The sequence below is a fragment of the Haliotis cracherodii genome, unplaced genomic scaffold (assembly GCF_022045235.1).
Source record: "Haliotis cracherodii isolate W230 unplaced genomic scaffold, xgHalCrac1.p SCAF_2, whole genome shotgun sequence".
Classification (NCBI taxonomy): domain Eukaryota; kingdom Metazoa; phylum Mollusca; class Gastropoda; order Lepetellida; family Haliotidae; genus Haliotis; species Haliotis cracherodii.
This window is the reverse complement of record NW_027266275.1, coordinates 34,727,390-34,741,619: the sequence shown is the minus strand read 5'-3', so window position 1 is coordinate 34,741,619 and position 14,230 is coordinate 34,727,390. Positions and strand designations below refer to the sequence as shown.

General features: G+C 41.2%; 1 protein-coding gene across 3 annotated transcripts in view; it reads left to right on the top strand.

Annotated features, from left to right (window-relative positions):
• The window catches only part of LOC139468022 (protein pangolin, isoforms A/H/I/S-like), a 71,369-nt gene that overhangs the window by 27,222 nt on the left and 29,917 nt on the right, over positions 1-14,230 (top strand). For all 3 annotated transcript variants that reach the window (XM_071249683.1, XM_071249684.1, XM_071249686.1), the window contains exon 3: positions 6,617-6,702. In XM_071249683.1, coding sequence (XP_071105784.1) covers positions 6,617-6,702 — 86 coding nt within the window. The remainder of the gene's footprint in view (positions 1-6,616; positions 6,703-14,230) is intronic.

Here is a 14,230-nt window from a genome sequence, read left to right as displayed (position 1 = left end):
CTACTTGTACTTGGTGATCTGTCATAAAGGCAAAATCTGATATTCACCATCATATTGCGCACGCTTTGAAATACCAGGATGAAGAAAATGAATTTTATTACAACAACAAAATGTGCCTTAATGTTGCATGCGTTTGATATAACATGTTTTTTACCCTGTGGTATTTATACCATGCTTTCAGTAGTTTATTTGGTTGTAGGTGAAAGATGGCTAGCATATTATTATTGAAATTTGATATTACTTCCAGCAAATGAGGATTTGGATGTATGTTTTTTCAGATTACGTATGAAAAAAGCATGATGTCAAAAACATTTTTGTTTGTTCTTTGTGTGTTTCAACATTACTTGCAATAAAATGTTTTAAAAGTTAGCCGCAAGGGAATTGTTTCAATATTTAAGGATGTCAGTGAGGTAGTTTTATGGTAAAATCCCTCACTCACTCACTCACTCTCATTCTGGGCTGTCAGTTTCAGTGTGTAATGTTTTTACGTTATTTGTAATGGGTAATATCAATATTTGAAAGGATGTCCCAGAGCTCAGCCATGTTTCGTTCCTTGAGAGGTGATAATAGAGTGATTGGGCTGAATGACAAGCAGGAGAATAGGGCCAATAACAGTTGAAGGTCTGTATTTGGCAGCATTATCACGAGACGGAGTGATTGCTCAAGTCGTTGTAGTCGCACGGTGACAGATGATCTGATCACCAACAGGATGGCAGGATGTCCCCCCAGATAACTGCACCACACAGATTAGTGTCAGTGCTACCAAGGGGACAGGCCACTTGGAGGGGGGCAGAGGACAAGATGGGGATAGATGTAAGGTACAGAACTTTTGTTAACATAGTCCCAACAGAATGCAATGGCAGATCACGGGTGGCAGATCAAGTTGCTGGGAGGGGTGGGGGTGGGGGGAGGAGGTGAAGGAAGGCAAGGATATATGTCATAAGGACTCCAATGACATGAATGCAAAATATGATCTTTGTATCATTAAAAAATTTTACATTTCCATGCTTGCAGTAAATGGCGACTATGCTTGTCATAAAAGGCGACTAATGGGATCAAGTGGTCAGGCTTGCTGATTTGGTTGATACATGGCATCGATCCTGTGGATTGATGCTCATGATGTCAATCACTGGATAGTCTGTTCCAGACTCGATTATTTTACAGAGAGCTGTCATATAGCTGGAATATTGCTGAGTGCGCGTTAAACAACAAACAAACAAAACATGTACATTTCACCTTCCTTCAAACCACCTTCCAGATACTTGAAGTTTTGAATTCCCTCCTGTTAAAAATGCAGAATCTGCAAGTGGAATATATAGATGTGGAATAAGAGTAAGGTGGCATGCAATAAAGAAATATGTAGATGTGGTTAAAGGGAATATGATAGAACACACTGAAGGAACATATTGAGTGAGTTCTTACAGTATTTTGAACAGCAGTATTTCAGCCTATAGGAAGAAAGCTCCAAGGGAAAACAAGTGGCTAAAAGCATGGTAATTTGCATGCTGACAGGCCTAGGGCCACTAGCTCACATCTGGCATCCAAATCCATGACCAGCAGATCCTGGCTTTGCTAAGGGATCTAACTCTGCACAGTAGATGAACAATTTGACCAAATGCAGATATGGGATGAATGACTGAACATGTTAAGATGGAATACATGAACATGTTGCGTTTGAATAAGTGAACAAGTAGGGATCATGTAGATTAAGTGAATATGTGGACATGGAATAAGTGAACGTGTAGATGTGGAATAAGTGAACGTGTAGACATGGAATAAGTAGTGAACAGGCAGACATGGAATAAGTGAATGTGTAGATGTGGAATAAGTGAACATGCAGATATGGAATAAGTGAACATGTAGACATGGAATAAGTAGTGAACAGGCAGACATGGAATAAGTGAACGTGTAGATGTGGAATAAGTGAACATGTAGATGTGGAATAAGTGAACATGCAGATATGGAATAAGTGAGCATGTAGACATGGAATAAGTAGTGAACAGGCAGACATGGAATAAGTGAACGTGTAGATGTGGAATAAGTGAACATGTAGATGTGGAATAAGTGAACATGCAGATATGGAATAAGTGAGCATGTAGACATGGAATAAGTAGTGAACAGGCAGACATGGAATAAGTGAATGTGTAGATGTGGAATAAGTGAACGTGTAGATGTGGAATAAGTGCACGTGTAGATGTGGAATAAGTGCACGTGTAGATGTGGAATAATTGAACATGCAGACGTGGAATAAGTGAACATGTAGATGTGGAATAAGTGAGCATATAGATGTGGGATGAACATTTAGAGATTGAAAAAAGGAACACTATTTCATGTTTTGTAAAGAAATAATTTTTCAAGTAAGATGAGAATTAACAGTAAAGAATTTGATAAAAATACATTCCATTTAGAAGCAGTTTAGTACACGTTTACTGTTCACAAGTATTCGATTCATTATATCCATTTATAGATGATGAACGTATTTGCATCCCTGAAACAGGGCTATTTCTTCACCGAAGAAGAATGTATCCTATCATATTTTAATGGTCAGCATGTCCAACTTTTCTCCTGGTTACTTTACTCATGCGGTGGACATCTATCTTCCAAAACCATACCTCAAGCGGCCACATCTTCGTCTCGATTCAAGTGAAACTCAATTGAGCACTTAAGAATTTGGGTCACCAACTTCAAAGAGTCATTTGCCATCTTGGAAAACAACCTTGCACTCTGTTGATCTTGTACTGCTCCTGTTTTAATGAAACTCAATTGATATTTCCTTGTGCGGCCTATCAGCTTGGGAGTCAAGGTCCGATTACATGGTCCTTCCTGAGGGAAATGATAAACATTTCCCACTATTTCCCATTGGATAAAACTTGACTGCAACTTCCATTAAGAGAGCTAATATCTTGGGTCCAGCAGGCCGCTAGGCCATCTGTTTTAGTATCATTTACTTTTGGGTGTTTTTGTAAAGAACATCAGATTAGGTTTATCAGTGTCAGAAATGTCTTCACAGTGTATCATGAAATTGTTAAATGCACGAAAATGACTGTCGCTTTTCCTGGTTTATGTAAGCAGTAGCATAATGAAGTTGTAACTATTGAATAATGTCTGGCTATTAATGTTTACATGATTTATAAAGTGCAATCTCCTCAGCCCTGAACAAACAAACAAATAAATAAATAAAAGCAAAAATATAAACAACCCTATACATAGTTCAACTAAATTGAATTTTTGTGTTTGTAAAAATACACATTCTTTGTGCTTCATGTGGATTACATCTATGCACCGTCAATAAAAGATAAATAAATATGATTTAAAAACAAACAAATAAATAATTTCCTGTGGCCTAAATATGTATGATCCTCAAGATGAATATAGATTGGTGTGTTCATAGATAAAAATAGTTGTCTGTATTTGAGAAGTAAACACATGGAGTTGTAATTACCAAGTGAAAGTAAATATCTCTGTTGGAAACGTGTATGGTTTTGTTGATGGCCAGTTTCTTAGAAGAAATAAAGTTGTTTTTTGAAAGAAATATAGTGGGCCCAGTTTCACAATGCAACCTTAGCACTATGACTATTAGATTTCACTGATGCTGATTTCATGTGGACTAGAGTTGGCTAGACTTGTTTTTATGTCTAAATCTAGATTGGTTTTGTGTTCATAAAATGCATATGATCCAAAGTCATTGTGCAGGACTATATGACTATTGTAAGTCTGTGTTAAGGGATGGGAGTTACAATGGTCCCTGCCCTAGGAGTGCTTTGTGCACGTGAACCCATTGCCCTAACTAACATATGTGGTACCTATTGTAAGGATGAAATTGTCGTTATCAGAAATATGACAATAATATGACTTTTATAACTCCAATTATTTATATGGCTTGGTTTCTGTAAAAATAAGGTAAAGGTAACACTATAGTTCCAAAATAATTCAGTTTAGTGTTTATGGAACATTGATTACATTGGGACAATGTTTTTAATGTAGAGTTTCGACAATCTAGTTTATGGCAGTTTTTTTATAGATAAATAAACGTGATCAGGACATAGAAAGGGCAACAATTTAAGGAAATCCAAGACTTAGAAAAACCCAAACTCCATTAAAAACAAAATCAAACATGAAGTTAAAAATAATCTCGGACCTGGTTGAGTGTATGACACAGCTGTTACTGTAACGAGAGCGGTAGATGATTGATCATGTCCCCTCGTACACTGACAGTAGGACTGGGGCTGGGTGGGGCCACCGTGGGGATTACCAGCCAGGCTGGGATGGTCAGTAATGGCGGTTTAGTGCACGGGTAACATTTGCTGGACACCCTTCTGCATAACAATCAGGCAGGCCGACAGCCCCTGGCATAATTACTGTTGTTTAATTGAGGCTCAGTTGAGCTTGGTAGGGACAACATGGGTCCAGGGAGTCTAGAGAAACTGCGACTAATCAGGACATTAACGTAAAAAATATCCTATTAATGGCGACATTTTGTACCAATTTTTTCGTAATGCTGTAGAAAGCAAATATTTTGCCACACTTAACATAGGGCTTATTATACAATTGCTGAAAGAAAGGTTGAGTCATGTTTTGTTTCATAGTTTAATAAAGAAATGAGATTATTTTTTGGGTTGAATTATTTAACAAAGGTCTTGGTTATGAGAATAAAATATGGAGGATCTGCTTTTAGTTTTGCATTAAAAAATTGATGTGCTGATAATTGGCGGTAGAGGCTGTGTGTGAGAAGCACTTGGGTGAGAGTCGGCTATGGCGTAATTGGTCATCTTGATACCGACGACTGGTTACACCACTGCCTGGTGGCTTGCCCAATGCCGCCCGCTCACTCGCTCGCCGGCTCTTCTCGGCCAACTGATCGGTAATATTGATCGTGCATGTGAGCTGTACATCGAGTGTGTTGTGTAACTCTATCACCCTGACATGCTTGCGGCCATCGCTGGCTCCTTCCCCTTCCCCTCTCGCCATTCTCTCCTCGTCCTTTTTCTCCCGATGACTTCGGAATACTGTTTGTTTGGTGACCTTGTCGTACAAAAAACAAAATCACCTTTGGTATTCCCCCGACTGCAGCCATTGTGCCCAGTGACAGTTCTGTTGTTTGACACACATGTTGCCATCACCCATCTCTCATTGCGAGGGCGCTGACTGTGTCACTGCGATGGCGGTTCAAAGTGCATGTGGGGGATAATTGTCTGTAATAATGGTCTTGTGACCTCATTGGCTATTGATAGGTCTATTATCGGCAGGCAAGGCGCAATAATAAAGGGTATGCAGTGTATTGCAATTACCTGCAACGTAATGGGCACGAAAATGCAATGATATATATGTTAACATAGCAGACACAATTAGCACAGTGGTGAAGCAGTATACGCATTCATAAATAAACATGGATCTAGAAAGATGCTGGGGCGAAAGAAAATGAAAGGTTTATTTAATATTTGTTCAAGTTGATCTCCTTGAGCAAATACAATAAAGCAATATGATTACCCCATTAAGTGATGTGAGCAGACGGCCCGATTATGATCAGGCAGTGAGTTGTGTGGCAACTGGGAAAGGCAGAGTTACTTCCCTTATTCCTCCTGGCTGAACAAGGCAACTGTTTGTCGCATGGTTAGGAAAGGGCATGTTTCTGGACCCCTGTGACCTACCACTGTTTCAGTCAGTGTCTCTGACAGAATGCCATGGCATTATAGTAGTTCTATTATTTTTACCTGGTTAAAGCTTTTTTGAAGAGAAACTTGATGAAAGTAGGAGGCACAAAAGACTGACAATGTTGTGGCCTTGGGGCGAAGCTTTCATGTTCTCAGGAGTCCATCTTTCAAAGGCTAATACCAAAATTGATACGTTAGACTCGAGTATCTTTTAATAAGCATCATTTATTGGATTCCGTCCTGCTTCCTATTGCTTCATTTCAGCAGAAATATGATCTTATGGCAAGCAGTTTTTAAATGAAATTCAAACACGCTTGTTTCAACTTGAAAGATATAGAAGATACTGGCTGCAGTTGCAGTACAAAGCAAATGATTACCTACTGCTCGTTCACTGCTAATATGCTACACTGTAATTATCTGTTTTCATTCAGTCACAAAAAATCTAATTGCTTTTGTCATGTTTGTTTTTTCGTTTCATCTCCTATTTTCCATGTAATGCTGGGGTAATGAGTTTTAACGGAGGTAGATTTCTAGATTGATCCAATGTTTGAAGAGTAGACTCAAGTTCAACCAGCCAGTAGTCGCACATGAGAAATAAAACATTGTCATAAAACATTGTCATAAAACATTGTCGGAATGCGTAGACCAGCAACCATGTCGCAGACGTGTGGTGCCGAAAACTCGAGTTGGTTAAGTGATCACCAGGTGGCGAGTCTGCACTACGGTGGTATAATAACCCATGTTAGAGTCGTGGAACAGTGCTACCATTTGTGTTTCCAAATACTTAAATAGTTTTTCTCCCGAATTTGTCGTGATTAATTATTTTCAAATGATGAAATGATATTGTGAAATCATTTTGAATGCCCCCAGACCACATGTGGTTTCTGATTTTCTAATTCATAAAAACACAATTTGTGCCTTGCTGAGATTCAGGGATCTTTAATTGTTCTTGTTTGCTGTTTCAGATAAGTCAGCCGCACAGCCCCCAGGTCAAGGGCAGGGCTCCCTTGGGTTCATTATGCCTCCCTACTATGCCAACGGTGCTTCAATGGTAAGTTTACCAAATATTTGCCTTTCTCCATAGATTCATGTCCCATACAACACAATTCATTTCTCACTCGTACCATATTTTTTCAAATAAAATCACATTTTTGAACATTATATTTTGGGGAACTGTAAGAAATTCCATTGCTGTATCTGATGTGATTATGTATGTTTTTCACATACCATTGCTAAAAAAAAGAGGTTTAAAATGTCACAGGAACCAGTAAAGTGTTACTCAACATTCTGTATGACATTAAAATTTTACGCAACTTTCTGTATGGCATTAAATTCTTGCTGAACTTACAACATGACATCAATTAGTCATCTAGTGCTGGAAAAGAGATTTGAAGTAAGTTGAATTAATGATTCTTGTTAGCGTGAAGAATTCATGTGAACGTGTTGTATGTGACTTGGCTCTGTGCAGCGTATGATGCATTATCAGTTGTCATGACACCTTTAGGAGCTGCATTGTTTACGGTAAGTGATGTTTAGATGTTAATGAAGACAGTACACGGATCATCAGTGCTTGCTATGTTTTGTTAAGAATTAGAGAAAATACCACTGTTCCGATAACTAATCTTTCCAAGCTACCCTTTATACCACGGGAATCTGTTCTGATAAGAAGATATCAGGTAAACGTTTTAGCGTGGATACCCAGCTAAATCTTTCCCGCTAAAATTGATATAGACTTTCGGAGTTTTAAGTGACACGGGACAATTGTACCCACTTGAGTTTATTGAGTTTCGCGCTGTATGAAATTCTAGAAACTATGTGTCGTGGAGCATGCATGTATTTTTCACATGCTAGCAGCTCCAGTAATGTTACACAGCATGTCCCATGGCTTAAGAGCTCTCCAACAATGGGCAAAAGAGGCTCTCATCTCACTGAAAATAATCAATAACTAAAATTTAGGAAAGAAATGCTGACCCAAATGGAGACTTGGTTAATCATTTGAAGAAAACCACATCTTTTGTGCAAGTGGCCTGAAGTCTTGAGAACAGAAATCAATATCACTCGGCTAGTGTTTTGAGGGACAAGATCTGAAGAAGAGGAAGACAACTGGCCGTTCCTCCATGTTATCAGTAGTCCTGCATGACTGTGGATGTATTGTCTTATGGGTACAGTCATACACCACCCTGACACCATTGCATTGTAGGTCACCCTCGCGCCATGACATAATACCAAGGCAACTGGTCATATTATCAGTAGCCCTCCATGACGGGGGATGTATTGTTTTGTGGGGTACAGTCATACACCACCCTGACACCATCACATTTATCACGACCCCCAACACCGTGATCACACAGTACTTGTCCAGCCTCATGGCGTGTTTTCCTCGTGGAGTATTCTTGTCCATGTTCTTGTGTCTCCCCTAAGGCCAACTCTACCCACCCACAAATATTTTGAATATGTCCAGTGCCAAATGCTGCAAGTAGCTAGGAGGCAAAGATGTGGAGGCACTGTGGCGCCATGTTCCTTCATGCAGTGTTTAGTCTCTGTCACCAATGCTTGCCTAGGAGAGAGGCACTTGTAGGTGTTGTAGTCTAGGAGGTACAAAATTGTTATTAGATTCAAAATTAACTGATAAGTATAAATACAGGAAAATAAATGGGTTTATTTAAGCAATAGCCCAAATAATAACATGGGCAAACTTTCAAAACTTGGAGATTCCTACTTACCTGAAGGATGCCCTAAACACTGGGCAAGCAGATTGCTTGAGGTGGGTATGCAAGAACTGTATAGTTCCTGTATTATGAGACATCATAGTTTGTTGGTAATCATCCACTGGAGCATCATTCCACCCCACACTTATCCCAGGGACATCATTCCACCCCACACTTATCCTTGGGGCATCATTCCACCCCCCACTTATCCCAGGGGCATCATTCCACCCCCCACCCATCCCAGGGACATCATTCCACCCCACACTTATCCCAGGGACATCATTCCACCCCCCACCCATCCCAGGGACATCATTCCACCCCCCACCCATCCCAGGGACATCATTCCATCCCCCCACTTATCCTTGGGGCATCATTCCATCCCGCACCCATCCCAGGGACATCATTCCACCCCCCACCCATCCCAGGGACATCATTCCACCCCCCACCCATCCCAGGGACATCATTCCACCACCTACCATCCCACAGGCATCATTTCACCACCCCACCCATCCCAGGGACATCATTCCAACCCCCAACCATCCCAGGGACATCATTCCAACCCCCACCCATCCCAGGGACATCATTCCAACCCCCACCCATCCCAGGGACATCATTCCACCCCCCACCCATCCCAGGGACATCATTCCACCCCCCACCAATCCCAGGGACATCATTCCACCCCCCACTTATCCTTGGGCATCATTCCATCCCGCACCCATCCCAGGGACATCATTCCACCCCCCACCCATCCCAGGGACATCATTTCACCACCCCACCCATCCCACAGGCATCATTTCACCACCCCACCCATCCCAAGGACATCATTCCACACCCCATCAGTCCCAGGGACATCATTCCACCCCCCACCCATCCCAGGGACATTCCATCCCCCACCCATCCCAGGGACATCATTCCATCCCCCCACTTATCCTTGGGCATCATTCCACCCCCCACCCATCCCAGGGACATCATTCCACCCCCCACCCATCCCAGGGACATCATTCCATCCCCCCACTTATCCCAGGGGCATCATTCCACCCCCCACTTATCCTTGGGGCATCAGTCCACCCTCCACCCATCACATGGACATCTTTCCACCCCCCACCCATCCCAGGGACGTCATTCCACCCCCCACCCATCCCAGGGACATCATTCCAACCCCCACCCATCCCAGGGACATCCTTCCACCCCCCACTCATCCCAGGGAGATCATTTCACCCCTACCAAATCATAGGGCATCATTCCACCCCCCACCCATCCCAGGGACATCATTCCACCCCCCGACCCATCCCAGGGACAACATTCCAACCCCCACCCATCCCAGGGAAATCATTCCACCCCACCCACCCATCCCAGGGACATCATTCCACCCCCCACCCATTCCAGGGACATCATTTCACCCCTACCAAATCATAGGGCATCATTCCACCCCCCACCCATCCCAGGGACATCATTCCACCCCCCCACCCATCCCAGGGACATCATTCCAACCGCCACCCATCCAAGGGACATCATTCCAACCCCCACCCATCCCAGGGACAACATTCCAACCCCCACACATCCCAGGGAAATCATTCCACCCCACCCACCCATCCCAGGGACATCATTCCAACCCCCACCCATCCCAGGGACATCATTCCACCCCCCAACCATCCCAGGGACATCATTCCACCCCCCACCAATCCCAGGGACATCATTCCACCCAACCCACCCATCCCAGGGACATCATTCCACCCTACCCACCCATCCCAGGGACATCTTTCCACCCCCTACCAAATCATAGGGCATCATTCCATCCCCCACCCATCCATCATTATATTGCCATCACAAAACCCAATCCATTCCCTGTTCTGATATCTGGTGCCATATTTCACTTGCAACATGATTTTATGATAACAGCATTTGGATTCCTTAATATGATTTTGTGTGTGGAGAATTATGGCAATTTTACTGATTTCAGTGTTCTTATTTTTTAAATCAAATGTGGTTTTCTGGAAGATTACAGCTACGAGTACTGGGACTTTTTTAACTTGTCTTCTTCCTTGTTTTCACTCAACTTGGAAAGCTGTATAAAGGGAGGTAACTGCTGTCCAGCTCAGGTGGTCGTTACAAAACAGAACACTTTCTCTAAAAACATTGTTTTTCAAAATGATAATGTGATCATTTTTGCCAGCTGATACTCCAGGCACATTTATGCCATTAGATGTGTGTGTGCTCTCCAGAATATCTTAAAAGTGATGTATTTCATAGAGAGTTATTTTGTGCAAGCACTTGCAGCCACATAGAACACAGCACAATTACGAAATCTTTTTAAACAATGATGCATAACAAATTCATTAAATATATTTGATTGTTTCTATTGACACAAATCCAATATTGTCTGAAGCAGATGATTGATATCAGGAACCTGACACCCATCATTCAATAAAAGTGTAAGGTTAAATCCCGCGAAGGGGCTGACACACACACAGCGACACTGCAAGTGCAGCTATTTAGTGTTTGTGTTTATTGTAGGCCTGACATCTGGAATCAGGGTCCCAGTCTAGTCCGTGGGCCCGGTCAGCCTATTGGCTATTGATCCGGACAAGCTCAATAGCCGGAGTCATTCACTGGGCATGCTTTGTTTGTTCTTCTGGTGCACGTTCATTGAACCTTCCTTCCAACTGCCTTCAATACGGGTGATGACCATACAATCTTCGCCTAGGTATTACACGTAAGCCAGTTATTGGGCGATATGGGCAGTTAACACACTTGCAGTCTAAAATTAAATTGTTTGTATCCTAGTTGGCCTGTTGTTTTGGTATACTATTATTGACTCTGACGATTATTCGTTGGATGATGTCCCGAGAAGTTGTGAAGCTGGGATTAATATTCTTGAACATGTTGTTATATGACGAGCAGTACTTGTGCTCCTGAGTAATGCAGTGTCAGAGCTGTTTATGCATGTTATGGACAAGGATAGAGTAATAAAAGTATAGCAGATTGAATAAGCATAAAAATCTGGGTCATTTTTTTCTGCCTTGTACTTTCGGCAGGGGAATAAAAACAAACAATAAATCTTTGGCAAATGAGGAGAGAAGGTCTTCTAAGAGAAATATGGCTTGATTTTTTTGTGGGTGTGAAATAGGAAAACAAGTTAATGACAGTGTAGAGATGACAAAGGTTGGTTAGGTTTCCTTAGCTAATTCCAGTGTGTTGAACCTGTCCTTCGCTGTGTGACAATGCTCACTGTGGATGTGGGTCTTCCCTGCCTCTCCCCAGCTCCCTATCTTCATACACTACAACACCAGGACATTCGCTCTGCCTATGGGCTACATGCAAAAAATGGATTTGACAGAAATTATAGGTCTTCTAAAGCTATTTGGGGATTAACATTTTTTGTGAGGAAAAGTCAAGATGTTGAGATCCTACTTGCGTTTTTTTTTTACCATTTAAAAAAATAAATTATCCTGCTATCTCTGTGGACTTAATTCAGTTTAAATGGTTACATTTTCCAGTACTATAAGGCTTGCTGTTAGGAGGTTCGAGTTGAAGTTTCCAGTAGTAGAAGCCTCAAATCTAGGCAGTTACGTAAGTTTCCAGTAGTAGAAAGCTCAAATCTAGGCAGTTACGTAAGTTTCCAGTAGTACAAGACTCACTGTTAGGTGGTTAGAGTACAAGTTTTCAGTAGTACAAGACTCACAGTTAGGTGGTTAGAGTACAAGTTTTCAGTAGTACAAGACTCACAGTTAGGTGGTTAGATACATTCTCTCATCACTTCTAAACAGATGATTTGTTATGTGTGACTTTGTGCTAATTGTGTGACTTTGTGCTAATGGTTTGACTTTGTGCTAATAGTGTGACTTTGTGCTAATGGTGTGACTTTGTGCTAATGGTGTGTTTTGGTATTGAAATCACTCTGCATGGACACTCTGTGATGCATGGACAAAGCAACTGTTATCAGAAATATTTTTTCCTTGATTCATTGTAAATGTAATACCTTGATTATTAGGTTGATGCCAAGTGTATGGTACACTATCAGGACTTAACTGTTTAGTAATGATCCTAAATATGTGTCAGATGTTTCAAAAAATGACACTGAAACCATGATTGTTCCACCACTGACTCTACTTGGCATAACCATTGTATTCACAGTTACATCAGCAATATACTGTCTTAGCCTTTCAGAATAAAAGCCCATCATGATGTGAAAGTACATTGCTACTTCCTCACCATTTAGTGCAGAGTTACATCCCTTAGCAATAACAGGATCCTCTGATCACGGGCCCAAATACAAATCTCACTGAATCTCCTTGACGACCCTTTCCAGCAGTGATAAAAACATTTGGGCCACAAATTAGCAAAGGCTCTTCAGTTTACCAAAAACTCATTTAAAAAAATAAATAATTGCCTACGCATTAATATCCGCATGGACTGACTGCATGGGAATGTGATGATCATTAAGGCCATAGAACAGAGTGCCAGGACTAGACTAATGGCCTTTCATCATCATACCCCAATGATGTGGAATGATCTTAACACTATCTTGCCCACTCAAGTCCTTGTTACATACCAATCTACCTTGATACTGCTGTATAACTGATGACCTGCATAAAAGTCCATTTGCCAACTTACTTAGATATTGTACCTTGAGCTGGTGAGATTATCTGGTTTAACCTTTTAGCCAATCCCTTGTTTTTAACTTCTTACCCTGAGGAATGACATAATTTCATCATTTTGGGGGGCTTCGGTAAGTTTTTAGGGCCGAATATCTTTAAATTATCTGGAAGAAATACCTCAAAGCAGTAAGCATAAGTTTCTGATATCCTTTTCCAGGTTAACACTATCAGGAGTTGATAAGAAGACAGGTACCAAGGCAGTTTATCATGATGCTATGACAAGCAGTGCAACTTTCACCACAACACTGTCTGTCTTACAATCCTCCTGATCATCTGTCTTCGTTTCGTAAACCTAATGACATTTAAATGTGGTGAAATCTTGGAGGGGTTCCTAGAAGTTCTATATTGGATTAGAGATACGGTCATGGCGTCATCTCAATCCTCAATTTTCTGGGGTTCAGAAAGTTTTAATAGTCAGAAAGTCTGATTTCTATCTGTGAAGTTTAAATCTGAAGGTTGATCAATGTGAGACGTTTTCATTTTTTCTCTTTGATTGTTATTATTTGCCATGTGAATCAAGTCTGAGAAGAATGTAACACCCTAAGAAATTGCTCAAAGATGCAAATTTGCGAAACCAACCTTGACGTGTCTAGCATATGTCACTTTTTACACAGAAATAGTCTTTTTTAGATGGAATTATATGAGCAAAATATTAAATATTGTATTTTGTAAGATTTGATTATGGATCGAGTGTGACCCTCGATCACAAGTCCCAAGCGTACTTAGACGTCGGAGCAAGTTTTCGTCTCCACGTGTCACCATCACCACATGTCAGACGTTATTGAATTTCAGTCAGTAGACTCTCAACAAAAACTAGCGTCTACTGTTCCCTGTAGGTGAATTACAGTGTAATATAGGTTGTGTATACTAACACCTTGTGACTGCCGATGATCGCAATTTGTTCTGCTTCGTGGAATTGGCCCGTCTCAACTTTCCTATCTCTGCAAACTGAAGATGAAACACCTTTTATAGACACTCTTGAAGAATTTGCGTGAAAGAAAATTATAAGCTTCAAAAATGATGTTTCACCTTGCAGTTATAATAGGTTCGTTTCATCTCCGAAGTTCGAGATTTCAAAAAGTGGAAAGAAAAAAGAAGAACAGGGAGACTTATTGCCTTGATTTATTCATTCTGTCAATATTTCAAGCAGATTTCTATTGAAAATAGCAAGTTTCTTTTCAAATCTAAGAGGGGACCTATTATTCAGGTTGGA